At 46.2% G+C, this 27,344-nt stretch overlaps 1 protein-coding gene across 1 annotated transcript in view; it reads right to left on the reverse strand.

Moving 5' to 3' along the window:
* LOC311248964 (amyloid-beta A4 precursor protein-binding family A member 1-like) overlaps nucleotides 1-25,823 on the reverse strand; it is a gene marked incomplete at both ends in the record, with an annotated part of 64,641 nt that extends 38,818 nt beyond the window's left edge. Inside the window, 3 exons of the mRNA XM_084338211.1 lie at nucleotides 656-695; nucleotides 2,254-2,352; nucleotides 24,108-25,823. Coding sequence (XP_084194337.1) covers nucleotides 656-695; nucleotides 2,254-2,352; nucleotides 24,108-25,823 — 1,855 coding nt within the window. The remainder of the gene's footprint in view (nucleotides 1-655; nucleotides 696-2,253; nucleotides 2,353-24,107) is intronic.
* Between the last annotated feature and the right edge of the window lie 1,521 nt (nucleotides 25,824-27,344).

A 27,344-nucleotide genomic window follows, 5' to 3' on the forward strand; every position in this document is an offset into this window, starting at 1 on the left:
CCAGAGATACATAAACATAACTATCATCACCAGAGATACAGAAACATAACTATCACCAGAGATACATAAACATAACTACACCAGTGATAGATCTGAGGGCTGAGTGATACAGAATCTAAGGGCTTAAGCGTGGAAGCAGCAGCATGTCTATAAATCACATCACCATAATCCAAGACAGATAGAAAAACTGCTTTTGCTTCAACGACCCACAAGATGCAATTTGTTTGCCGCAGTTTACTGGCAAGATTGTCTATATGATATTTAAATGTAAATGTCTCATCAAGCCAGATGCCAAGATATTTGTATTCTGTGACTCTCTCAATGTCAGACCAATTCACAGTGGATGCATGCAAAAAAATTGTAAACAATATCTCTAGAGAACAGCATGCATTTTGTTTTTATTTGCATTAAGTACCAGTTTAAGTGCATTAAAAAGTGCATCTTGAAATGCATTAAGGTTCTCAATGGCTAGTTATACAGAATCAGCCCTACAATAGACAAGTGTCATCTGTATAACGATGAATGCCACTCAAAGATGCCACTATTATTAATACAAATGGTAAATAAGAAAGGGAAATGGATCAATAAATATGTTGCCACTCCAGCATCAGCCAGAATCTACTTTCATCAGTGAACATTATGTTAAACCACTCACCTTCAACATATGTAGGGAAGGAAGCCAGACTTCTCCTAGACTATGGATAGGATATAGGAGAAATATATGTTATGATTTATTCAAATGGCCATAAAAACGATATAATAAACATTGCTACGGCCTTGGAATTCTAGGGAAGGAAAATCTGTCAAGGAGGAGATGAACATGCCAATGAAGTGTAAAGTGTCCTTTTCTTCATAAATCATATCATCATATAATATACATAAATGCACTATGCTACAGTAGGTACCAATGTATGCCAAAATATTGCATTTTCTATACAGCTTCTATTCTTTTTCTTTTATTATTCTTATAATAATCCGACTTCCCATCCCGATCATATTAAAATGTCTTCCTATTTGGTCCTCGAGGATCACCGTCACTCTCTGATTGGCTGTTTAATTGAGTTAATGTTCTAATCAAGTCCCCTTCCCCCCTGGCACCTGGAAGGCCCGCCCCCATAGCCTGTTTTGCGCCAAATCACATGTCAAATCACACGTCAAATCACATGTCAAATCACACGTCAAAACATGATCCAAATGACCTTTCATAGGTGCTCTATGTGCAGTTAAACTTTTCCAGAAGTAACAAAAACACAGCCCAGTCTAAATCGTATACAGTATACAGTATAGATCATTCAGGGATGGTCACTTCACAGGTTTAACAGGTTCCCACAGACGGCATCTATTCTCTGCCACACTGGCTATTCTCCACGTGCACACTGTGGGGGCGGCATCACGTGCACACTGTGGGGGCGCTCGTTCGAAGTCGGTTAAGGTTAGAGTTTGTCTTAGAGCAGGGCGATAGAACGACAGGTGCTTTGCAGGCTGTTCGACGCGGAAATGGGCAAAGACACAGCTCGTCACGCTATTGGGCGCACATGTCACATGACCAGAAACATCAGTGGCCAATCAGATTTGCAAATCGCCGAACTCCGTTGTGGAAAATATAGACGCATCCGGGAATCAAACCCGGGTCGGCCGCATCGCGACGCAGCGCGTTACATGGTTCGCCACTTGGGCGCCCCAACAGTAAACTTTTTACATGAAATACAGCCCAAAAACATTAGAAAAAAAGTGACGATAAAGTTGTTTAATTGACGGGAGAAAAGTTGCTAGACTCATGTATTGTGATGGGACCGGAAGAAGTCTACGGGGCCGGAGACGTGACCGGATATGACGCCCCCACAGTGTGGCAGAGAAGAGATGCTGTCTGTGCCCAGAGAGGTCCTGGGAACCTGTTAAATGTGCAAGTGGAGAATTACAGCAGAGACAGGACTACATCTGACAAGCTGTCTAGCCTGCAATCCTCCATACACACACACACACACACACACACACACACACACACACACACACACACACACACACACACACACACACACACACACACACACACACACACACAGCCACACAGCCACACACACACACACACACACACACACACACACACACACACACACACACACACACACACACACACACACACACACACACACACACACACACACACACAAACACACACACACACTGTACTATAATTCTGTGACCTGTACCTGTATGTCTTCTACTACTTATGATACACACACACACACTTACCTCTTTATTAGAGGGTGGGGACTCAAAGCTGTCATCTTGTAGCAGGTGCCGACTGGATGACTCCGCCCCCTGGGGAGAGGAGGAGTCTGACCCCGGAGACTGGAGAGAGAGAGAGAGAGAGCGAGAGAGAGAGAGAGAGAGAGAGAGAGAGAGAGAGAGAGAGAGAGCGAGAGAGAGAGAGAGAGAGAGATAGAGAGAGGGGGGGGGGCATATGTCACAACCCAGAGTAAAGACAAGCAGCTAAAAAAGATGGATGTGGGCAAAGACTTCTGACTTATTTTGAACCACAGTTTTTCTTTGTGTGTGATATTCAGACGGGGTTCCTGTTTGCCCCTACGACAAAGTGCCATGGTAGTTTCAGTTTTACCATGATGGTACCGACCATTATATACATCATTTACCAGGGTACTGACATGGTATAACCTTTGCATGTAAAGCAGCTACTAGGACTGTATAACCGATTAGGTAGCCGGCGTCCAAATTAAATACTGATGCCTCTATAATGACCTGCATAAGCAAACAAGACCATCAGCGAGAAGATGAGCTCTTTCTATATAGTGATTCTAAATGTCTGTGTGTCCAGACTGTTGTGAGTCTGCCTGTGTGTCTGGTGTGAGTGTGTCTGTCTGTGTGTCTGGTGTGAGTGTGTCTGTCTGTGTGTCTGGTGTGAGTGTGTCTGTCTGTGTGTCTGGTGTGAGTGTGTCTGTCTGTGTGTCTGGTGTGAGTGTGTCTGTCTGTGTGTCTGGTGTGAGTGTGTCAGTCTGTGTGTCTGGTGTGAGTGTGTCTGTCTGTGTGTCTGGTGTGAGTGTGTCTGCCTGTGTGTCTGGTGTGAGTGTGTCTGTCTGTGTGTCTGGTGTGAGTGTGTCTGTCTGTGTGTCTGTTGTGAGTGTGTCTGCCTGTGTGTCTGTTGTGAGTGTGTCTGTCTGTGTGTCTGGTGTGAGTGTGTCAGTCTGTGTGTCTGGTGTGAGTGTGTCTGTCTGTGTGTCTGGTGTGAGTGTGTCTGTCTGTGTGTCTGTTGTGAGTGTGTCTGCCTGTGTGTCTGTTGTGAGTGTGTCTGTCTGTGTGTCTGGTGTGAGTGTGTCAGTCTGTGTGTCTGGTGTGAGTGTGTCTGTCTGTGTGTCTGTTGTGAGTGTGTCTGCCTGTGTGTCTGGTGTGAGTGTGTCTGCCTGTGTGTCAGTCTGTGTGTCTGTCTGTGGAGGCAGACAGAGTGATTTACACACAGATCAGAAGAGATGTTGTTAACATTTTCCCAGGCAAAGTTTTGCAGAGTGAGTAACTAACTAGAATTGTATATATTTTTATGGTTTGTTATTGTGGCTGACACTGGGGCAAAGAGAAAAAGAAAATAATTGACTGAGGAATGTAGAAAAAGGGATGGTGATTATATCTTATATCACAGTTTATATCACATCTTGGAACTCTGCACTTTACTTTACACTTTATATATATATTTATTCAAATGATTAATCCTTCACTGCACTGTCTTTGTCCTGTGTCTGTTGTTGCTGTTGTTATGTGAAAAGAAAATGTATGGAAAAATGCATACTCTGTAACGCTGAAACAATTACCAATGTGGTTACACTATGGCTTATTAAAGGAATCTGAATCTGAATCTTATAATGTGATATATATATCTACAAGAAGGGCCAGAGCCGACTCTACTTCCTCAGAAGGCTGAGATCCTTCAACGTCTGTACAAGGATGTTGAGGATGTTCTATGAGTCGGTGGTGGCGGGCGCCTTCTTGTACGCTGTGACCTGCTGGGGCAGCGGACTGAGAGCAGGGGACACAACCAGGCTGGATAAGCTGGTCAGGAAGGCCAGCAGCGTGGTTGGGGTGGAGCTGGACTCCCTAGCGAGGGTGGCGGAGAGGAGGAGCCTTGCTAAGCTCCACGCCATCATGGAAAACCCCTCCCACCCACCCACTACACACAGACTTGGCTGACAGGAGGAGCATGTTCAGTGTGATTCCTCCCAAGATGCAGAACTGAACGGCACAGGAAGTCCTTCACTCCAACAGCCATCAGACTATAATCACTGAGCCTCACTGCATCACTGAGCACAGGGTGACAGGAGTACAGCCTGGCCAAATCTTCCTGGACACTTTTCACACTTATTACTCTACATTTGACTGTATATTTCTGTATATTTTTGGCTGGATAGTTGTATAATTAAGATTTATATATAGAGTATATCCCGGACCGTATTTTATTCTTTATTCTATTTTATTCTTATTTTTTATATTATTATATTCTTATTCTTATTTTAGTCCTATTGACTACCTACATGTTTATTGTTGTTCAATGTGAGCGATCTGTAGTGCCAAATGTCCCTCTGTATTATTAAAGGATTTCTATTCTATTCTATTCTTCTATCTATATCACAGTTTATATAACAGTGTATACTAGCACAGTTTAGAATAGATCACAGCTTAGACCACATTTTATATCACAGTCTATATCACATCTTAGATCACAGCTTAGATCACAGCCAGGCAAATGGCTGGGCACTGACATCTTGATTAGAACGTACAACATCAACAGACACATTCAACTCTCTGTTGAAATCTTGAGTTGAAAGTTGGACTATTTCAACAACTTTGAGGTAAGTGTTTGACAAATACAGTAAGTAGCCCGTATTGTATGGTTGGGTCATATAAAATGCTTCTGAGTAAGTAAAATAAAATGACATGACATACCGTTACCCAGGAGATCTAAAGTTAATTTCAGTCCATGTTATTTTTGCTGTTATATAAGCTAGCAAAGCATAGCGGTACATGGACAGCCAGTAACCAGCCAGCTACAGCCTACTGTGACAAAATGGCATCCAATGTAATAAAAAAAGTCAACCAACGAACTCGATTCTTGTACCGGATCTCCTCTCTGGTAAACAAGAATACCCTGAAGACTCTGGCAGGAGCACTCATTCAAGGGTACTGCGACTATGCTTGCACCTCATGGTACCAAAGCACCTCAAAGGCACTAAAAACAAAATTACAAACATCTCAAAACAAACTGGTCAGACTACTGCTTGACCTTACTCCTAGAACCCACCTCACCCCTGCACACTTTGACAACCTAGGATGGCTTAGAGTAGATGACAGAGTACAGCAACTTGTAATGGGCCTGGTCTACAAGATACACTACACGACCAAGGTACCCATGTACATGTCAAAATATTTCCCAAAGGTCAGTGAATACCACGATCACAACACCAGAGGGAGCTCCACAAATCATGTTAAACCCAGATTCGGCTCCAACAAGGGACTAAACACGTTTCGCAATTATGCCACATCAATGTGGAACGCCCTACCCAAAGCTGTAAAGGAATGTGAATCACTACCCACTTTCAAAAAGACTCTCAAAGAACACCTACGGGAGACTGCAATTCAAAACTGGCCCCTGCAAATGTCCTAACCCAGTACAGTAAAAGTATGGCTTTGTCAATATTCCAATGTACAGTGTACAGTGTACAGCGTGTGCCCATCCCGTTCCCCTTGGACCCAGGCTCGTCGTCGCTCCCTAGTATTCCACGGGAGGACGGCGTGTGCCCATCCCGTTCCCCTCGGACCCCCTGTGTTCTGCGCTGCCCGTCTGCAGCATTCGAGGAGGAGGAAGAGGATCTCCGTGCCTGGAGTGGGACACCGTCTTCGCTCTCTAATTCTCTACGGGAGGTTGCCAGTGTTCCCACTCCAGACGTCAAGCCGGCGCGTCATCGCTCCCTATTTCCACGGGAGGATGGCGCCTCTTCCCCCCGGCCTCCGCTGTCGGGCCCCTGTACCAAGTCAAGTCAAGTCTCCGTGCCCGGTCCCCCCGGCCTCCGCTGTCGGGCCCCTGTCTCCGTACCAGGCCTCCGCCGTCGGAACCCTGTCCTCATCCCTGTAAGCAGCTCTGGCCCTCGTCCTGTCCAAGGCCTTAACCCTGTTCTCTGTCCCTGTCTCCAGCCCGCCTCTCCGGGCCTCTGTCCCTGTCCCCCTCTCCAGTGCCCCTGGTCCTGGCCCTGACACTTAGCCCTGGTCCTTAGCCCTGGCCCTTAAGGCCCTCCCATAGTCGAGCAGACTGTACACAGAGCAGACTCCGCGGAGGTCCGTGCGGACTCTTTGAGCTTTGATCTCAGCGGACAGCAGACCCACAGCAGAGTGCAAGTGCGAAGCTCCTATTTTCTGACGCGCGGATGTCCGCGCCGCTGACTTGGTGTCACACAAAACGCTGCTCTGCGTTTTGGTTGACATCGAACTGCATTAAATGTGACACCGCCCGAGCGATTGGTGGCGCGAGGAGAGAGATGAGCCCGTGACGCCATCGCCATCTTGTGGTAACAATGGCGCAGACAGACGCTCAATTTGACCAACATGCTGAACTCCCCCTCCTCATCCCTTTTTTCATTGAGTGGCCTCACAAGTCACATACCACCGTCTCTGCTTTTTATCCCGCAAAGCCAGTAAACAGAGCAGTTCTTCTTCATCACCTGACGCCATTATTAACAGAAGTGTAAACAGCGCGAAAGAATTGTGGGAAATGTAGTAAACTGGTGCGAGAAATCAGGAAATAGACCGTGGAAGTCCGCTGAGATCTGCTCGACTATGAAAGCTCAAAGAGTCGCGCGGACCTCCGCGGAGTCTGCTCTGTGTACAGTCTGCTCGACTATGGGAGGGCCTTTAGCCTTAGTCCCTTAGCCTGTTCGCCTCTTAAAGGCACAGTGCCGCATTTTCCATATTTCCTTGACTCTAGTGTTTTTGTGTTTTCCCTTAAAGGGACTGTGCCGCTTTTTGTTCTATAATAAATATTTGCCATGTTTTGGCTTACTCTCATACCTGTCTTGTGTTGTGCGATTGGGGTCGGTTACAAACCATAACAGGTCTGCATCCCCTTAACAATTGTATGTATTGAGCTGTACTGTACTGTACCCATTCTGCAATCTGTTAATAAAGTTTTCAATCAATCAATCAAACTGAGCTACATCTAGCTACTGAGCTACATCTGGCTACTGAGCTACATCTAGCTACAGAGCTACATCTAGCTACTGAGCTACATCTAGCTACTGAGCTACATCTAGCTACTGAGCTACATCTAGCTACTGAGCTACATCTGGCTACTGAGCTACATCTAGCTACTGAGCTACATCTAGCTACTGAGCTACATCTGGCTACTGAGCTACATCTAGCTACTGAGCTACATCTAGCTATGTACAGATACCGAGATGTCACTCCATGTTACCTGTTACCTGTTTACTGCACAATGTTGTTTTTTTTATTTTTTTATTCTATTATATGTTGTACCACTGTATTGCACATCGTTGCGGGCAAGACCACCCGCATTTCATTGTATACCTGTATGCCGTGACAATTAAAACTCTTGACTTGACTTGACTTGACTTGAGCTACTGAGCTACATCTGGCTACTGAGCTACATCTGGCTACTGAGCTACATCTGGCTACTGAGCTACATCTAGCTACTGAGCTACATCTAGCTACAGAGCTACATCTAGCTACTGAGCTACATCTAGCTACTGAGCTACATCTGGCTACTGAGCTACATCTAGCTACTGAGCTACATCTAGCTACAGAGCTACATCTGGCTACTGAGCTACATCTAGCTACTGAGCTACATCTAGCTACAGAGCTACATCTAGCTACAGAGCTACATCTAGCTACTGAGCTACATCTAGCTACAGAGCTACATCTGGCTACTGAGCTACATCTAGCTACTGAGCTACATCTAGCTACTGAGCTACATCTAGCTACAGAGCTACATCTGGCTACTGAGCTACATCTAGCTACAGAGCTACATCTAGCTACTGAGCTACATCTAGCAACTGAGCTACATCTAGCTACAGAGCTACATCTAGCTACAGAGCTACATCTAGCTACAGAGCTACATCTGGCTACTGAGCTACATCTAGCTACAGAGCTACATCTAGCTACAGAGCTACATCTAGCTACTGAGCTACATCTAGCTACAGAGCTACATCTAGCTACTGAGCTACATCTAGCTACAGAGCTACATCTAGCTACAGAGCTACATCTAGCTACTGAGCTACATCTAGCTACTGAGCTACATCTGGCTACTGAGCTACATCTAGCTACTGAGCTACATCTAGCTACAGAGCTACATCTGGCTACTGAGCTACATCTAGCTACTGAGCTACATCTAGCTACAGAGCTACATCTAGCTACAGAGCTACATCTAGCTACTGAGCTACATCTAGCAACTGAGCTACATCTAGCTACAGAGCTACATCTAGCTACAGAGCTACATCTAGCTACAGAGCTACATCTGGCTACTGAGCTACATCTAGCTACAGAGCTACATCTAGCTACAGAGCTACATCTAGCTACTGAGCTACATCTAGCTACAGAGCTACATCTAGCTACAGAGCTACATCTGGCTACTGAGCTACATCTAGCTACTGAGTTACATCTAGCTACTGAGCTACATCTAGCTACTGAGCTACATCTAGCTACCGAGCTACATCTAGCTACAGAGCTACATCTGGCTACTGAGCTACATCTAGCTACTGAGCTACATCTAGCTACTGAGCTACATCTAGCTACTGAGCTACATCTAGCTACAGAGCTACATCTGGCTACTGAGCTACATCTAGCTACTGAGCTACATCTAGCTACAGAGCTACATCTAGCTACAGAGCTACATCTGGCTACTGAGCTACATCTAGCTACTGAGCTACATCTAGCTACTGAGCTACATCTAGCTACAGAGCTACATCTAGTTACTGAGCTACATCTAGCTACAGAGCTACATCTAGCTACAGAGCTACATCTAGCTACTGAGCTACATCTAGTTACTGAGCTACATCTAGCTACAGAGCTACATCTGGCTACATCTAGCTACAGAGCTACTTCTGGCTACTGAGCTACATCTAGCTACTGAGCTACATCTAGCTACAGAGCTACATCTGGCTACATCTGGCTACTGAGCTACATCTGGCTACTGAGCTACATCTAGCTACAGAGCTACATCTAGCTACTGAGCTACAGCTAGCTACTGAGCTACATCTAGCTATTGAGCTACATCTAGCTACTGAGCTACATCTAGCTACTGAGCTACATCTAGCTACAGAGCTACATCTAGCTACTGAGCTACATCTAGCTACTGAGCTACATCTGGCTACTGAGATACATCTTGCTACTGAGCTACATCTAGCTACAGAGCTACATCTAGCTACTGAGCTACATCTTGCTACTGAGCTACATCTAGCTACAGAGCTACATCTAGCTACTGAGCTACATCTGGCTACTGAGCTACATCTTGCTGTTGGCAATGATTATGAAGACATAACATTACTAGGGAATGTTGACAGTGTTACCTTTTTCAACAAAGTTACTATTACTGAGCAACTGAAACTGTTAACGTATACTGTATAGGCTCATGTAACCTAGGTGTATGAATAATAATAATAATAATAATAATAATAATAATAATAATAATAATAATAATAATAATAATAATAATAATAATAATAATACATCAGATTTATATAGCGCTAGGGCGGTCGGGTGGCGTAGCGGAGATTACGCTCGTCACCAATGCAAGAGGCTGCGGTCTCGACTCCCGGAGTCAGCATTGCCTGCGGCTTGGGCCGATCGTCATACTAACTCGTTTGGCTGAGTTAGCGGGAGGGAAGTCGTGGGTGGTAATCTGGCGTTGTGGACAGCGACACCTACAGGTCAGGTCTTTATGTTTTGGTGCTGGACCTACCCATACTTTATGTTTTGGTGCTGGACCTACCGTTACTTTATGTCTGGATCAGAGATCGGGCCTTTAACGGTGCATTTTTAATGGCTGCCGCATTGGGGTTAAACAAAATGGACTAAACTCATGAATTATGCGAAGGGGACGTTTATGTTTATGAAGGGAACGTTTATGGGGCTGTTATAAATGCAAGGCCAACATAAATCACTTTCCTATGAAAGTGGAATTTGATCATTAAAACCGCATAACGTGTCGTTACAATAAACAGTATGACAGCAGTGACTTATGGTTAGACTGTGGCTTCTGTAGGCAAGTGATGTCAGTGACATCACTCTCTGGAGAGAGAGAGAGAGAGAGAGAGAGAGAGAGAGAGAGAGAGAGAGAGAGAGAGAGAGAGAGAGAGAGAGAGAGAGAGATTGCTAGGCAACTGGACACCTAAACCCAGAGACTGCAGGTGTAAGCTGAGCAGAGTGTGTGTGTGTGTGTGTGTGTGTGTGTGTGTGTGTGTGTGTGTGTGTGTGTGTGTGTGTGTGTGTGTGTGTGTGTGTGTGTGCGTGCGTGCGTGCGTGCGTGCGTGCGTGCGTGCATGCGTGTGTGTGTGTGTGTGTGTGTGTTTATGTACATGTATAGCTCTACTTGTGACGAATAGGACACCTTTCGTGTTAGGAAATTGTGTGCTTGTAAGTGTGTGTGTGCATTCGTGTGTGTGTGTGTGTGTGTGTGTGTGTGTGTGCGTGTGTGCATGCGTGTGTGTGTGCGTCCTCTGAAGGGACATTGAAGGGCTACAATTAATGGCTAACTATATCACAGTTTAATAATTCAATATCCTACAAGATAACCGCTTCAAGGCTCACTGCAATCAAGCCATGCAATTCTAACAGACGCCTTTCAATATGAACCCCCTACGCCTGGATTCAAGCCATGGAAATTAGGTCAGGAAACAACAGAGCACAAGTCTCAACTCATTTATTAATCATCATAACGCATCATATTCTGATTCTGTTTATTATTCTCTTCATACTTTCGCCAACGTAAAACCTCTTCTTGTGCAAAAAGGTTACGGTTGTCATTCGTACATTTTGGAGATGCCACGTCTCGAGTTAAGTTGTATTTTGTAAAAGTCTCAAGTCAAGTGGAGTCTCACAGCGAGTCCAAGACACGTCTTACTGGAAGTCTTCATTTGTGCGGCTCAAGTCTGACTCTGGAAAACAGCAGCAGTAATGGACATTCCTGCTCAAAGCGGCACTTGAGTGCGATGAAACTTTGGGTGGCAGCATCAGGGTTAGGGAAGTGGGCTTGTAAGTGGGAGGTTTGCCGGTTCAATTCCCTGAACTGGCTGGAATAATCTGGTGGTAAATGACCAACGAGGAGGGCTCTCGCTTCCCCTGAGCGAGGCATGGCCATTGGTCCATTCAGAGGTCTCTGAATGCTAGCAGGCTGATATGAATGCTAGCAGGCTGATATGAATGCTAGCAGGCTGATATGAATGCTAGCAGGCTGATATGAATGCTAGCAGGCTGATATGAATGCTAGCAGGCTGATATGAATGCTAGCAGGCTGATATGAATGCTAGCAAGCTGATATGAATGCTAGCAGGCTGATATGAATGCTAGCAGGCTGATATGAATGCTAGCAGGCTGATATGAATGCTAGCAGGCTGATATGAATGCTAGCAAGCTGATATCAATCAATCAATCAATCAAATGTATTTGTATAGCACGTTTAAACATGACGCTTGTCAACCAAAGTGCTTCACATAGCTAAGCTAAGTACAAAGAAAAGTATAAAATAAACAGAAAAATTCAATAAAATCAACGGATAGACAATGGAAAAACAGAACAACACGTCAACAAGTACGGCAAGAGTCAAAGTGAGTCAGGGAAGGCCAGGCGATATAGGTGGGTTTTGAGTTTTGATTTAAAAGACTCGATGGAGGGGACAGATTTAATGGACATGGGGATGCTGTTCCAGAGGTCAGGGGCTGCGACCGCAAAAGCACGTCCCCCCCTAGACTTGAAGTTAGACCTACGGGTGGTTAGGAGACCCTTATCAGCCGATCTGAGGGCCCTGACGTTGGTATAGGGGGTGAGGAGGTCTGCTAGGTAAGCAGGGGCCTTACCATTTAGGGCTTTATAAACCAATAAGAGGACCTTGAAGTCTATTCTAAAGCGCACCGGGAGCCAGTGGAGGGAGGCAAGTACAGGGGTGATGTGAGCTCTCTTCCGGGTACCTGTGAGCAGTCTAGCGGCAGCGTTTTGGGGGAGTTGTAGACGGGCTATGGTGGATTTATTTAGCCCCAGGTACAGGGAGTTACAGTAGTCTAAGCGTGAGGATATGAAGGCGTGAATTATTCTTTCCAGGTCTGAGGGGGAGAGAATGGCCTTGATCTTGGCTATGGACCGGAGCTGGAAAAAGCACCCCTTCACCACCGAGTTTACCTGCCTATTGAAGGAAAACTCGGGGTCAAAGAGCACGCCCAGGTTTTTAACAAAGGGCTTGACTAGGGGAGACAGGTTACCCAGGCTGCTGGCAATGACACTGGTTTGGTTCGGAGGGCCGAAAAGGAGGATTTCACATTTTGACTGATTGAGCTGTTATGAATGCTAGCTGATATGAATGCTAGCAAGCTGATATGAATGCTAGCAAGCTGATATGAATGTTAGCAGGCTGATATGAATGCTAGCAGGCTGATATGAATGCTAGCAGGCTGATATCAATGCTAGCAAGCTGCTATGAATGCTAACAAGCTGATATGAATGTTAGCAGGCTGATATGAATGCTAGCAAGCTGATATGAATGCTAACAAGCTGATATGAATGTTAGCAGGCTGATATGAATGCTAGCAGGCTGATATGAATGCTAGCAGGCTGATATGAATGCTAGCAGGCTGATATGAATGCTAGCAAGCTGATATGAATGCTAGCAAGCTGATATGAATGCTAGCAAGCTGATATGAATGCTAGGAAGCTGATATGAATGCTAGCAGGTGACATCAAAGTGAAAAGTCATGACAGCAGGTGACATCAAGGTGAAAAGTCATAACAGCAGGTGACATCAAGGTGAAAAGTCATAACAGCAGGTGACATCAAAGTGAAAAGTCATGACAGCAGGTGACATCAAGGTGAAAAGTCATAACAGCAGGTGACATCAAGGTGAAAAGTCATAACAGCAGGTGATATAAGGTTTCAAGCTCGAGACTACTGTAGGAAAACAGTGTGATATCTCCTGTGTGCAGACACCACCATGGATGATGTGGAGGAGAGGGTTAACAGATCCGTTAACCTCCAGTGTCTCTGCTCAGTATCCCAATAGCGGAGGTTCAAGTGAAAAAGTAATCCGTACTATGAAATATTTAAGCTTTGTTCCATTGTAATATGGGCCTGTGAAGGCCGTTGAGACATGCGACTGTGACATTAAGTGATATAAATAAACGCAACGTTAAGCTCCTTCTGTGTGGACGGTCTTGTAGCAGCGCTACAGTAGAAGCAACAATGTACAGTAGACAGGAAGGACATTATCCACAGCCCGTGTGATAACACCTAATCCCTTCATGCTTGCTAACGCCAGATAAATGGTTAAGCTGGGAATGTAGCTTACAGTAAACCGCTATGGGGAAGCAGATCTGGCAACGCCCCCCTTCTCCCCCCCCCCCCCCCCCCCCCCACTGGGAAGCATTCTCATCCTTAACACTTTCCGTGCCAGCCATGCGGTGCCTAGGAACCCTGTTGTGTGCCACCACCCACTTCAATGACAGAGCTCTCATATTTGTGAACGCATAAACTATATCTTAAATTATGGCTATGTGTCTAATATGGCCGTCGCTTATCAATGACTTGTTTGCAGTCAACATTGTTGAAACGGATTGTTTTTTTAATCGGTTCATTTGCGTTTTATACCATTTTGAAAAACGCTTGTTTTTTGAAAGTTTCAGATTTTTTTTTTGATTCTGTGATAAACGCCCTTTACTGGAATACACTGGAATACACAAAACACGTTGTCATTTTTCGGCCTATTTATGAATCGTTTTCAAATAAACGCTAGATTATCGATAGTCTATGTGTACTTATGCAAGCTATAGAAGCGGGCTGAAAAATCGATTCTCTTATTTCCTGATCGCACATGTGACGGATCATATTGGTCTGCGTTGTGTTGATGTTAAATGTTAATGTCCCGAGGGGGAGTCGAACAGGGGGCTCCCGCGCCGCGAGCGACGACACAGGCCGCTGCACTAAGAAGTGAATTCACTCCTAACTACCGTACCTATGCGTCTGTTAACCCTGTTATGAGGAAGTGAGTTTAACTTACCAGCCCGCAATGCCACAGTCACTTGTCAACACACCTGTTTCCGTGACTGTGGACATACCCACGGGCTTCCCCGTTACACACACACACACACAGACACACACATACACACATTTGGCACACGCTGATATATAGGTGAAAATAGCTCTGATTATCCCAAGACTGGTAAAATAGATTCCTTCCCTCAGATCAGATGTTCTCCAAAAAGATTATTCCAATTCCTGATCGCCATTCCAAATATTGATCGCGTTTATTGATCCAACGCTGGGTACTGGAAACACATATTCTCCGCTGTTCTGGTGGTGGGCAATGACTTGGATCGTCTCCGGTTACTTGTCTGACAAGTAAAATGTGGAAGCAGGACTTTTTTTTCTCCATGCGTTTCATTCAATCCAATCCAAAGGGGTGAAGTACCATCCAGAGACATGATAGGGGGTGGTATTTTCCCTGTTCGAGTTCAGACAGATCCCATTGATGAAAAATGAATGGAAATCGATAATAATAAAAAATAACGATTAAAAACTAGATCTCTCGTCGGTTGGCACTCAACGGTTGGCATGAACTAACGAGAAATCTTGTCGTTGGCACTGAAAGTGTTAAGAGCCAAACTGGCAACCCTGCTGTAGTAAAACACTGCTATCTTGCACCTTAACTAGTTCTTGACGGTTTAGCTCAGTGTCCAGTATGATATATGGTGTAATCCCCCCCCCCCCCCACCTTAACTGGTTCTTGACGGTTTAGCTCAGTGTCCAGTATGATATATGGTGCCCCCCCCCCCACCTTAACTGGTTCTTGACGGTTTAGCTCAGTGTCCAGTATGATATATGGTGCCCCCCCCCCCACCTTAACTGGTTCTTGACGGTTTAGCTCAGTGTCCAGTATGATATATGGTGCCCCCCCCCCACCTTAACTGGTTCTTGATGGTTTAGCTCAGTGTCCAGTATGATATATGATGCCCCCCCCCCCACCTTAACTGGTTCTTGACGGTTTAGCTCAGTGTCCAGTATGATATATGGTGCCCCCCCCCACCTTAACTGGTTCTTGATGGTTTAGCTCAGTGTCCAGTATGATATATGGTGCCCCCCCCCCCCCTTAACTAGTTCTTGACGGTTTAGCTCAGTGTCCAGTATGATATATGGTGTCCCCCCCCCACCTTAACTGGTTCTTGATGGTTTAGCTCAGTGTCCAGTATGATATATGGTGTCCCCCCCCCACCTTAACTGGTTCTTGACGGTTTAGCTCAGTGTCCAGTATGATATATGGTGGTTTGCGGCAGAGCAAGCAAACGTTTCTTCACAAACAACAAACCATTAAGTGACAGAAAATGGCGACCATTGTCATATGTACGGTTCAGTTGAGTTATGTTTTTTCAGCCATACAAACAATTTGTGAAATTCCCCATCCTCAAGACCTAGAAATGATCCAATTCAGTTTCCATACTTTGCCAGACCTGCATTAGAACCCCGTTATGATGCTCAGTTTGAACGTTTTATTTTATTTCTTACAAAGGGAACATGATCATCTCCTGGTTTTGCAGGGAATCTTCCCAGATATTATTTCCTTCCGGTTCTCTCCGGTGAGTGGGACAGCGGGTGCAGGAGGAGGCGGGAGGAGACTGAACAGGCTAATGAACTATATAAAAGTCACGACCTGGGAAAAACGCAAAGCAACAACTGTGACCTGAACAGGACGTGTACCACAGTAACTAACAGACGTAGCCTGGAGGACTGCGCTCCGTAACGAGAGATCTCTCCCTGTGAGCCTCTCTCTCTCTCTGTGTGAACAGGGGGGTCAGCTGATCACCAGCCTCAGATCTCTGGTTACGGAGAAGTGATATTTCTGGGGACTGGGATATTCAACCGTAGCCCATTCTCTGAACATCCCATATTAAACATCTGTTGTGTTCCATTTATTATTATAATTATTTTTATTTCCTAATGTTCACTGCTCATAAATACATCATAAATACAGACATATTACATCATCTAAATGTACTATTTTGTAAGTGTAATGCTAGCAATATTTGAATCTCAATATTTGAAGTATTTTGTAAGTATAAGGCTAGCAATATTTGAAGTATGTTGTAAGTATACACAATAGGAATCACTTTGGAGTGTCACAGTTTTCTTTTGTAGTTTGTGAATAGCTATACGGTCGTAACCTCACGGTCCGAGAACGGCACGATCTCACCTGGCTGGTATAAAGATAATACTATAATACAAATATTTAATTAAATTCCATGTCATTTGATCATTAAAACACTTCATTATCCTCCCTCCCTCCTGACCTCGTCTCCCTGACGCTCCTCGTCCTGTTGCTTCTGCTTGGCCTCCTCCTCCTCATGCTTGTCCACCTGGTACATCCAGAAGTTCTCCATGGCCCTCAGAGACGCTACGGTGCCGAGAGGAGGCTCCTAACTTCTGCTAGACGCTCCTGAGCTGACTGAAGTGGAGACCCCGTCTGTGTGGACAGGTGTGCGCTGACATGTGCGACGTGTGGCGCTCGTGGTGAATAATACAGTCTGACGGTGAGCTCGCCACAGACGTAGCTGCTTTCTCAGGTGACAAGGCCAGGTATCGCAATTCAACACTGAATCAGCGGGGCCAGGGTAGTGTGTGTGTGTGTGTGTGTGTGTGTGTGTGTGTGTGTGTGTGTGTGTGTGTGTGTGTGTGTGTGTGTGTGTGTGTGTGTGTGTGTGTGTCTGTAACGTAGCACAAGGTGAATTCTGTCCCTACTGTTCCAGCAACTACTGTATATATATTTTTTTGTATCCACTTTTTCTCCTTATTTTCTATTTTTTCTCCCATCCCAATTTCGCTGTTTCCAATTCTCCCCTCCCCTGTCTTGAACGTTGCTCGCATATGCCCCCCACTGGTCGGTTGTAGGGAGGATAGAAGCCTTGCATCACGTGTCCCCTCTGGTACACGAGGAGGCAGCCTGTCGCATTTTTTCACCTGCCAGCGCGGACTCTCATTGGTGAGGAGTAACGTGTGGGAGGCTCACGCTGCCCCCGCCACTTCCTGTCTCTGCTGTGCAGGCGTCCCCCAACCGACCTGTAGGAGTCGCTGTCCACAACGTCCAATCCCCACCCATCGACTTCCCACCCGCTAACTCTGCCAATTGAGCCAGTATGACGGCCGGCCCAAGCCGGAGGCAACGCAGACAGCCGGATTTGAACCCGGTGTCTCTTGCGTTGGTGACGAGCGCAATGTCCACTGCGCCACCCAGCCATTACTGTAAAAAATGTTTAAGTAAAATAATTAATTAAGCTATATTTTGAAACTATTTAAAAAAAATTATATCATGTGTGACATATCCCTTTAAAGGTATAATCTGTAATGCCATCAACCAGTGACCTCTAACCCTTTCACTACCACACTACCAAAGGGTTAATCCTTTCACTACCACACCACCAACGGGTTAACCCTTTCACTGCGACACTACAGAAGGTGAAGCAAAGGAGCACACCTGTCTCCTTTTTCAATGTTGGTCTGGTTGGAGTTTAGTAACTTTACTGTGAATGTCTCCAGACCGCTCTTGGTAGAGCCTGAAGCAACCCCTCCCCCCTACCCACTGACTGACTAACTAACTAACTAACTAACTAACTAACTAACTAACTAACTAACTAACTAACTAACTAACTAACTAACTAACTAACTAACTAACTAACTAACTAACTAACTAACTAACTAACTAACTAACTAACTAACTAACTAACTGATTATACTAGCTATAACATAGATATTAACTATATCATAGACATAGAGACTAACATAGGGACTAACTATAACATAGGGACTAACTATAACATAGGGACTAACTATAACATAGGGACTAACTATAACATAGGGACTAACTATAACATAGGGACTAACTATAACATCCCTCCAAACGTCCGTAGTGCTACCTCCCTGCACTCCTTCAAATCCCAACTCAAAACCCACCTTTTCACCAAATTTGTAAATGACTGCCTGATTTCCCCTTTTTTTTCTTTCGTTTTCTTTCTTTCTTTCCCTTTGATTATTATTTTGTTGTTACGTTGTTCCCTGTCCCCCTCCCTTAGCTGTTAAGCGCCTTGGGTCTCCTGAAAGGCACTATATAAATGTAAGATATTATTATTATTATTATTATTATTATTATTATTATTATTATTATTATTATTATTATTATTATTATTATTATTATTATTATTATTATTATAGGGACTAACTGTAACACAGGGACTAACTGTGAGTCAGCAGGGTTGAGGAAAACAGCTCGTCTCCCTCCTGGGCAACTGGAGCCTCAATGAATTATTAATATCTCTCTCTCCTTACCTCTTTCTCCCCCTTTCTTTCTCTCGTTACACCTCTCTCTCTCTCTCTCTCTCTCTCTCTCTCTCAGTGTGTGTCTCTCTCTCTCTCTCCCTCCTCTCTCTCTCTCTCTCTCTGAATAATTCATAGAGGGTGAGGCAAAATAACATGTATCAAAAAGTGGAGTGCCATAGGGGCAGTAAAGAGCTAGTTTCGCTTTGCTGAGATGCTCTGTGCGGTTCCTAATGTGTGTGTGTGTGTGTGTGTGTGTGTGTGTGTGTGTGTGTGTGTGTGTGTGTGTGTGTGTGTGTGTGTGTGTGTGTGTGTGTGTGTGTGTGTGTGTGTGTGTGTGTGTGCGCGCATGTGTGTGCGTGTGTGTGTGTGTGTGTGGTGGGAGGAGTTATGGGCTTGACAGACAGGAAACATCTCACCCTGTGAGCCCAACAGCAACTTCACAGGGATCCACAATTGCTCAGAGTTTAAATAATTTCCTACTCTGAAGGGGCGAGCGAGCGTGTGCATGTGGAGAGTTCAGTGTAATCTCTCTACAGTATAATAATAGTGAGGTTCAGTGTATTATAATCTCTCTATAGTATAATAATAGTGAGGTTCAGTGTATTATAATCTCTACAGTGTAATAATAATGTGGTTCAGTGTATTATAATCTCTACAGTGTAATAATAGTGAGGTTCATGTATTATAATCTCTCTACAGTATAATAATAGTGAGGTTCATGTATTATAATCTCTCTATAGTATAATAATAGTGAGGTTCAGTGTATTATAATCTCTACAGTGTAATAATAGTGTGGTTCAGTGTATTATAATCTCTACAGTGTAATAATAGTGAGGTTCAGTGTATTATAATCTCTACAGTATAATAATAGTGAGGTTCATGTATTATAATATCTACAGTATAATAATAGTGAGGTTCATGTATTATAATCTCTCTACAGTATAATAATAGTGAGGTTCATGTATTATAATCTCTACAGTATTGTAACTGAGGGGTACAATTCCCTGACTGTATTGTTAGATATGGTATTTAATACCACTACCTCTTGTACTTTAACTTCTGGCCATCCAGTACATGATATAAGTATGATGAACACTTTCCCACCTGATGAAACGAAGTCCACACAAATGTACAAATCGAATATTTAATATAGCAAAAGGTATATACAACGTTCACTTGTTTACACTTATGATTTGAAATATGCACTTGTATGGCAAATTAGTATTCGTAGGTAAATCAACATTGAATGTCCAATCTCTGGTTACGCAGGGAGTAAGTATACAACCTGGATATTTAGGAACTATAGCGATGGTACTTAAATGATTATAGCTGGATACACTAAGGGGGGGGGGGGGGGGGTCCCGCTGGTTGTAAGACAGTAGGAGGGGGGGGTTAGAGAAGCCGCTGGCGGTATCCCATCTGGCCGACGATTTCTTGGGAGAATTCAAAGTCTTGAACACGGTGCCCACAGAACCTCGGTCCGCAGACGAATACAGCTGGACCCTCTGGTGGACGGTAGCTGCCGGTCCACAACGGAGAGACGTGAGGCGACCTCACTGGTGTAGAGCGCCGTCTCACCTGGAGTCCTCTCCGGGGGGTAGTTCCAACACTCCGCAGTGTTGGCCGTTATCCATGGAATAATCAAAGCACCCAAAGCATAATCCAAGCCGTGGAAGGCTCGCCGTCGTCCGGGTAGAGTAATCCAATATACAGGTCCAGTCGCCCTGGCCCGGAGCTCCTCGGATGCAAGCACCACTAGGGGTCTGCCCAGCCTGGTTAAGCGTCCAGATAACGTCAGGAACGATGGGGGTACTGATAACTTTAGAACTCTAACCGAACGATGCACCATACATAAATAGACTATTATTAGCTTAATAGAATACGTCCAACTCGACGGTATAGTGCCAAACTATGACTATTCAACTATTAATCCACACGATATCTCAATGCCTATTCTGAGGCCAAGTAGGCCTTACTACACCACACGTGCGTCGTGGGTGAGGCTTCGCGTCTGTCACTCTGTTGGAGGGTAAAGAACTGGACTAAAAGAAAGTTCTACTTTACTTGCGCCATATATATATGCGCTATGAACAAATAGTACCATTCGTATTTCGCCAGACGTATTCCTACGCGGAACCGGGGCTTGCCACGACATGTTGGGCGGCACGATTGAACTTGAACCTAGGGGCATGGCAACCTGGCGCCAGGTTCTCGTCCAATGGTAGAATGAAACTATTATGGGCTGTTTAGTAGACTAAAGGGATATTCAGTGCATATTGTACAAGGAATATACAGGGGATATCAAACGATATACAAACACTATTTAAATATATATATATAAATAAATATATATATTCGGTTTAATCTGATCCTTCACAACAAGTATAATAATAGTGAGGTTCATGTATTATAATCTCTACAGTGTAATAATAGTGAGGTTCATGTATTATAATCTCTACAGTATAATAATAGTGAGGTTCATGTATTATAATCTCTATAGTATAATAATAGTGAGGTTCATGTATTATAATCTCTACAGTATAATAATAGTGAGGTTCATGTATTATAATCTCTATAGTGTAATAATAGTGAGGTTCATGTATTATAATCTCTACAGTATAATAATAGTGAGGTTCATGTATTATAATCTCTCTACAGTATAATAATAGTGAGGTTCATGTATTATAATCTCTACAGTATAATAATAGTGAGGTTCATGTTACTTCATGTATTATAATCTCTATAGTGTAATAATAGTGAGGTTCATGTATTATAATCTCTATAGTGTAATAATAGTGAGGTTCATGTATTATAATCTCTATAGTGTAATAATAGTGAGGTTCATGTATTATAATCTCTACAGTATAATAATAGTGAGGTTCATGTATTATAATCTCTACAGTATAATAATAGTGTGGTTCAGTGTATTATAATCTCTATAGTGTAATAATAGTGAGGTTCATGTATTATAATCTCTACAGTATAATAATAGTAAGGTTCATGTATTATAATCTCTACAGTATAATAATAGTGAGGTTCATGTATTATAATCTCTACAGTATAATAATAGTGAGGTTCATGTATTATAATCTCTACAGTATAATAATAGTGAGGTTCATGTATTATAATCTCTACAGTATAATAATAGTGAGGTTCATGTATTATAATCTATCTACAGTATAATAATAGTGAGGTTCATGTATTATAATCTCTACAGTATAATAATAGTGAGGTTCATGTATTATAATCTCTCTACAGTATAATAATAGTGAGGTTCATGTATTATAATCTCTACAGTATAATAATAGTGAGGTTCATGTATTATAATCTCTATAGTGTAATAATAGTGAGGTTCATGTATTATAATCTCTACAGTGTAATAATAGTGAGGTTCATGTATTATAATCTCTACAGTATAATAATAGTGAGGTTCATGTATTATAATCTCTACAGTGTAATAATAGTGAGGTTCATGTATTATAATCTCTATAGTGTAATAATAGTGAGGTTCATGTATTATAATCTCTATAGTGTAATAATAGTGAGGTTCATGTATTATAATCTCGACAGTATAATAATAGTGAGGTTCAGTGTATTATAATCTCTACAGTATAATAATAGTGAGGTTCATGTATTATAATCTCTATAGTGTAGGTGGCACACAGGTAGACATCTTTCTCGGTTGAGGTAAGTTCCTTATTTATTTTTAACCAGATGAAAAAAGCTCCGGTTTTGATTAGCTTGATGGAGTGGGTTAGTTCTGATTTGTACCATATTAGCATGCGTCCAGGGTCTCTCCCCTGTTTGACCCCCTGTTAGCTTGGTGGATGGTACCAACAGCTCTCTGTACTGTAGTTTGCAGGGCAGCCAGTAGGACTATCTCCTCTGTGCCATGTCTCTTGTCTGTGTTTGACATTTCTTTGATAAAGTCTGGGTTTCTGCTCTTAGTTCCAAGGGCAGTCGACCTCAGACCTTGTATATATTCCAGCTTGAGATGGTGAAAGATTTGTATTCCATTATTACAGTGTTGTATTCCAGTGGTTTTGTCCTGGACCACAATTGAGTAGAGCTCGCCGATCATCTGATGCACGGTCAGCTCCCCGGGTGGAGATCTGTCGGGCGTGGGGTTGACCTGTACATTTGTGTGGTATGGGATTTGTGGTGGCGTGTGCTGTGTGTGTGTGTGTGGTGTGGGGTTGGCAGGATGTGTATTGGCCAGGGGGGGGAACAGGTGGAATCTGGGGTGTCGCAGGGGGGGGGGGGTGTGTTCGTCCCTCTGTTGCTCCTGTACGATGTGTTGGGTCTGCGTTGGGTGCGACGTCTTTCACGGTCTTTGCAAAGTTAGGGACTGTTCTTTTGAAGATGTGAACAGTGTCGTACAGGCTGTGCTGGTCCAGGGTGGGGTGGGATGCCAAGTAGACGTTTTGTTTCATTGCACAGTCTCTGGAGATTTGTGCATTAATTCTTTGTATGAGGCCGGGGTGGTAATCCCATCTGGGTAACAGTGCCGAGATTACTACTTTTGCACTGGGGAATATCTCTCTCCCTCCCACTCTCTCTCCCTCTCTCCCTCCCACTCTCTCTCTCCCTCCCACTCTCTCTCCCTCTCTCCCTCCCACTCTCTCTCTCCCTCCCACTCTCTGTCCCTCTCTCCCTCCCACTCTCTCCCTCTCTCTGTCCCTCTCTGTCCCTCTCTCCCTCCCACTCTCTCCCTCTCTCTCCCACTCCCACTCTCTCAAAGAGGAAACAGAATTGCCCACTGATCTTGTACCTTGATGAGGCCCTGGCAGGTGGACTATGGGTTACCGTGGCAACACACACACACACACACACACACACACACACACACACACACACACACACACACACACACACACACACACACACACACACACACACACACACACACACACACACACACACACACACACACACACACACACACACACACACACACACACACACACACACACACACACACACACACACACACACACACACACACACACACACACACACACACACACACACACACACACACACACACACACACACACACACACACACACACACACACACACACACACACACACACACACACACACACACACACACACACACACACACACACACACACACACACACACACACACACACACACACACACACACACACACACACACACACACACACACACACACACACACACACACACACACACACACACACACACACACACACACACACACACACACACACACACACACACACACACACACACACACACACACACACACACACACACACACACACACACACACACACACACACACACACACACACACACACACACACACACACACACACACACACACACACACACACACACACACACACACACACACACACACACACACACACACACACACACACACACACACAGGTAACATGTAGCAAGGAAGGTGTTCAATCCCACGATCTCTCCCCCAGCTCCAACACACACAACACCCAGCCCTGAAAAGCCCTGTACTTACGTCGCCCCCTAGTGACGGCTGCAGGTCGCAGCACTCGGCCGTGGGGCTCAGGTCCTGCCTCATGACCCAGATGGGCTCCTTGGGCTCGTCGGGGGTGTAGGGGGACCTCACCGTGCGCGTCTTCACCTCCTCGATGGCCTCCTTGATGTCCTTGATGGCCAGGGAGATGGCGTCCCTCTTGTCCCGCTGGCCCCTCCCCGCGCTGGGCTCACCCCCCGGGGGGCTGCTGGCCCCGTCTTCCCGCCACGCCGGGTCCCCCCCCCCGAGGCCGGCCGCACCCTGGCTCTGGTCCGGGACGGAGGGGCCGAGGTCGGCTTGGGAGTCGGGTGGTTGGTGGTGGTGTTGGTTTCCCTTGTCCCCCGCGCCCCCACTGTCCTCGCCGATGGTGTGGTCAGACGGGCTGGAGGCGGCGTGCCGGAGGCCCTGGGAGCTCGCACTGTCTTTGACCTCTTTGACCTCGGCGTCCTCCTCCTGGTCACAGCTGTCGGCGCGCGGGTACGGGGCGAACTCCGCCTCCTTCTCGGGGCTGTCCGACTCGCCGTCCGAGCGCTCGTCGTAGTGGTGCAGACGGGAGCCCACCGCCTCCTGCTGGCGCTGGTCCCCCCCGCCCCGCCCCCCTGCCCCCGGGAACAGCCGGAACCCCGCCCTCCTCTGCCGCAGCGACTCGGCACTTTCGCCCGCCGGCTCCGCCCCTTCGGCGGCGGCGGGGGGCGGGGCCGATGACCCGACGGGCGTTGTCGTCGCGTCGCCGATCTCCTCGTAAACGTGTTCGTGGAGCTCGTCGTGCGGCTCCGAGTAGGGCTCGTCCTCCGGCCCCGCCTCCAAACTCTCCGAGCTCCGCCCCTCGTCCTCCGGCCCCGCCTCTAAAGTCTCGGCCCCGCCCCCTGAGCCACACAGGGGCTGGGTGTGGACGTAGTGGGAGTAGCCGGGGTGCAGCGCCTCCTCCTCCGCTGCGTCTCGACTCCGGGGCCTCTGGATCCGGGCCGAGGGTTCGCGCGGCAGAGGAGGGCAGCGGGGGAGGGGCTGGTGCTGCTCGGCCTCGGCGCTCTCCGTGTATCCCTCCGCCTCCGGGCGTAGCTGCACCCCGTAGTTCCCCCCCTCGTCCTCCCCCTCCGGCTGGCCCTCGGGCTCCCCCGCCGACGCGGGCGCCGTGCCGCCGTCGTCGCCCTCCGCCCGGTCCGTGTGCGCGTGGAAGCCGCTCTCGGTGCTGGCGGAGCGGGCCAGGGCCGAGTCGTCGCGCTCCCTCTCGTCCTCCTCCTCGCGCTCGGCCCGCTGCTCCTGCTGCAGCGCCCGCTCCGCCTCCCTCTGCTGCCGCTGCCGCTGCCTCTGCTGCTGCGCTCGGAGCCGCGCCTCGCCGTCGCCCTGTCTGCGGTAACGGGTCACCGCTGGGCGGGGGATGGGCTGGGGCTGTTGGGGTTCCGAGGGTGACCGGGGCCCCTGGTGCAGCTCCACGTCTGGTGGCCCCTCCTCCTCCGCCGACCTGCGCTGCGGGCCCCCCCCCCTGGCTCTGCCGGCTCCGCCAGGGGCCTCGTAGCGTCTGTAGCGCGGAGGGGCGCCCGCCTGCTGCGAGGGGTGGCTGTTCTCCTGGCTGCTGCTGTGGTCGCGTGGCCGGCCATTGTGGTTGTCCTGGCGACGGCGGTGAGGGGGAGCGGCGGCGGCGTCTGCCTCCACGTCCTCGCTCATCTCCTGGCCGAGCTCCGCCTCCTGGGGGTCCATGGCTGCCTGGGATTGGTTCAAGTGTCGCAGGAGGGGGAGGGATCTAAGAACACATCGTCATAAGTCGTCTTGGAGACACGTGGGTCAGAGCAAGGGCTTCTGGGAAGAGAGAAAGGGATGAGGGGGTGGAAGAAAAGAGGCAGACAAAGCTACCATGAGTCAAACTGCTTTTCTTGAAATAAGAATCACCACCGCCCCCATGATACCTTCAATTACATCCACATCTCTTGACGAAAACGAGCACCCAAATGTCACCGTTGTTAAAAAGGAGAGCCAGACAGTCGAGTGAAGAGGTGGATCTAACATACATAACCCATCTGAGATTCTAATGAGCAGAGGAAAGAGCACGGAGCGTGAGCTAGCATACAAACAACATGCTCTCACACACAAGGAGCATGGGCTAGCATACAAACAACATGCTCTCACACACAAGGAGCATGGGCTAACATACAAACAACATGCTCTCACACACAAGGAGCGTGGGCTAACATACAAACAACATGCTCTCACACAAGGAGCATGAGCTAGCATACAAACAACATGCTCTCTCACACAAGGAGCATGGGCTAGCATACAAACAACATGCTCTCACACACAAGGAGCATGGGCTAACATACAAACAACATGCTCTCACACAAGGAGCATGAGCTAGCATACAAACAACATGCTCTCTCACACAAGGAGCATGGGCTAGCATACAAACAACATGCTCTCACACACAAGGAGCATGGGCTAGCATACAAACAACATGCTCTCACACACAAGGAGCATGGGCTAACATACAAACAACATGCTCTCACACACAAGGAGCATGGGCTAACATACAAACAACATGCTCTCACACAAGGAGCATGAGCTAGCATACAAACAACATGCTCTCTCACACAAGGAGCATGGGCTAGCATACAAACAACATGCTCTCACACACAAGGAGCATGGGCTAACATACAAACAACATGCTCTCTCACACAAGGAGCATGGGCTAGCATACAAACACCATGCTCTCACACACAAGGAGCATGGGCTAACATACAAACAACATGCTCTCTCACACAAGGAGCATGGGCTAGCATACAAACAACATGCTCTCACACACAAGGAGCATGGGCTAGCATACAAACAACATGCTCTCACACACAAGGAGCATGGGCTAACATACAAACAACATGCTCTCTCACACAAGGAGCATGGGCTAGCATACAAACAACATGCTCTCACACACAAGGAGCATGGGCTAACATACAAACAACATGCTCTCTCACACAAGGAGCGTGGGCTAGCATACAAACAACATGCTCTCTCACACAAGGAGCGTGGGCTAGCATACAAACAACATGCTCTCTCACACAAGGAGCATGGGCTAACATACAAACAACATGCTCTCACACACAAGGAGCATGGGCTAACATACAACCAACATGCTCTCACACACAAGGAGCATGGGCTAACATACAAACAACATGCTCTCTCACACAAGGAGCATGGGCTAGCATACAAACAACATGCTCTCTCACACAAGGA

Source organism: Notolepis coatsorum, assembly GCF_963971535.1.
Source record: "Notolepis coatsorum genome assembly, chromosome: 1".
NCBI classification, from domain to species: domain Eukaryota; kingdom Metazoa; phylum Chordata; class Actinopteri; order Aulopiformes; family Paralepididae; genus Notolepis; species Notolepis coatsorum.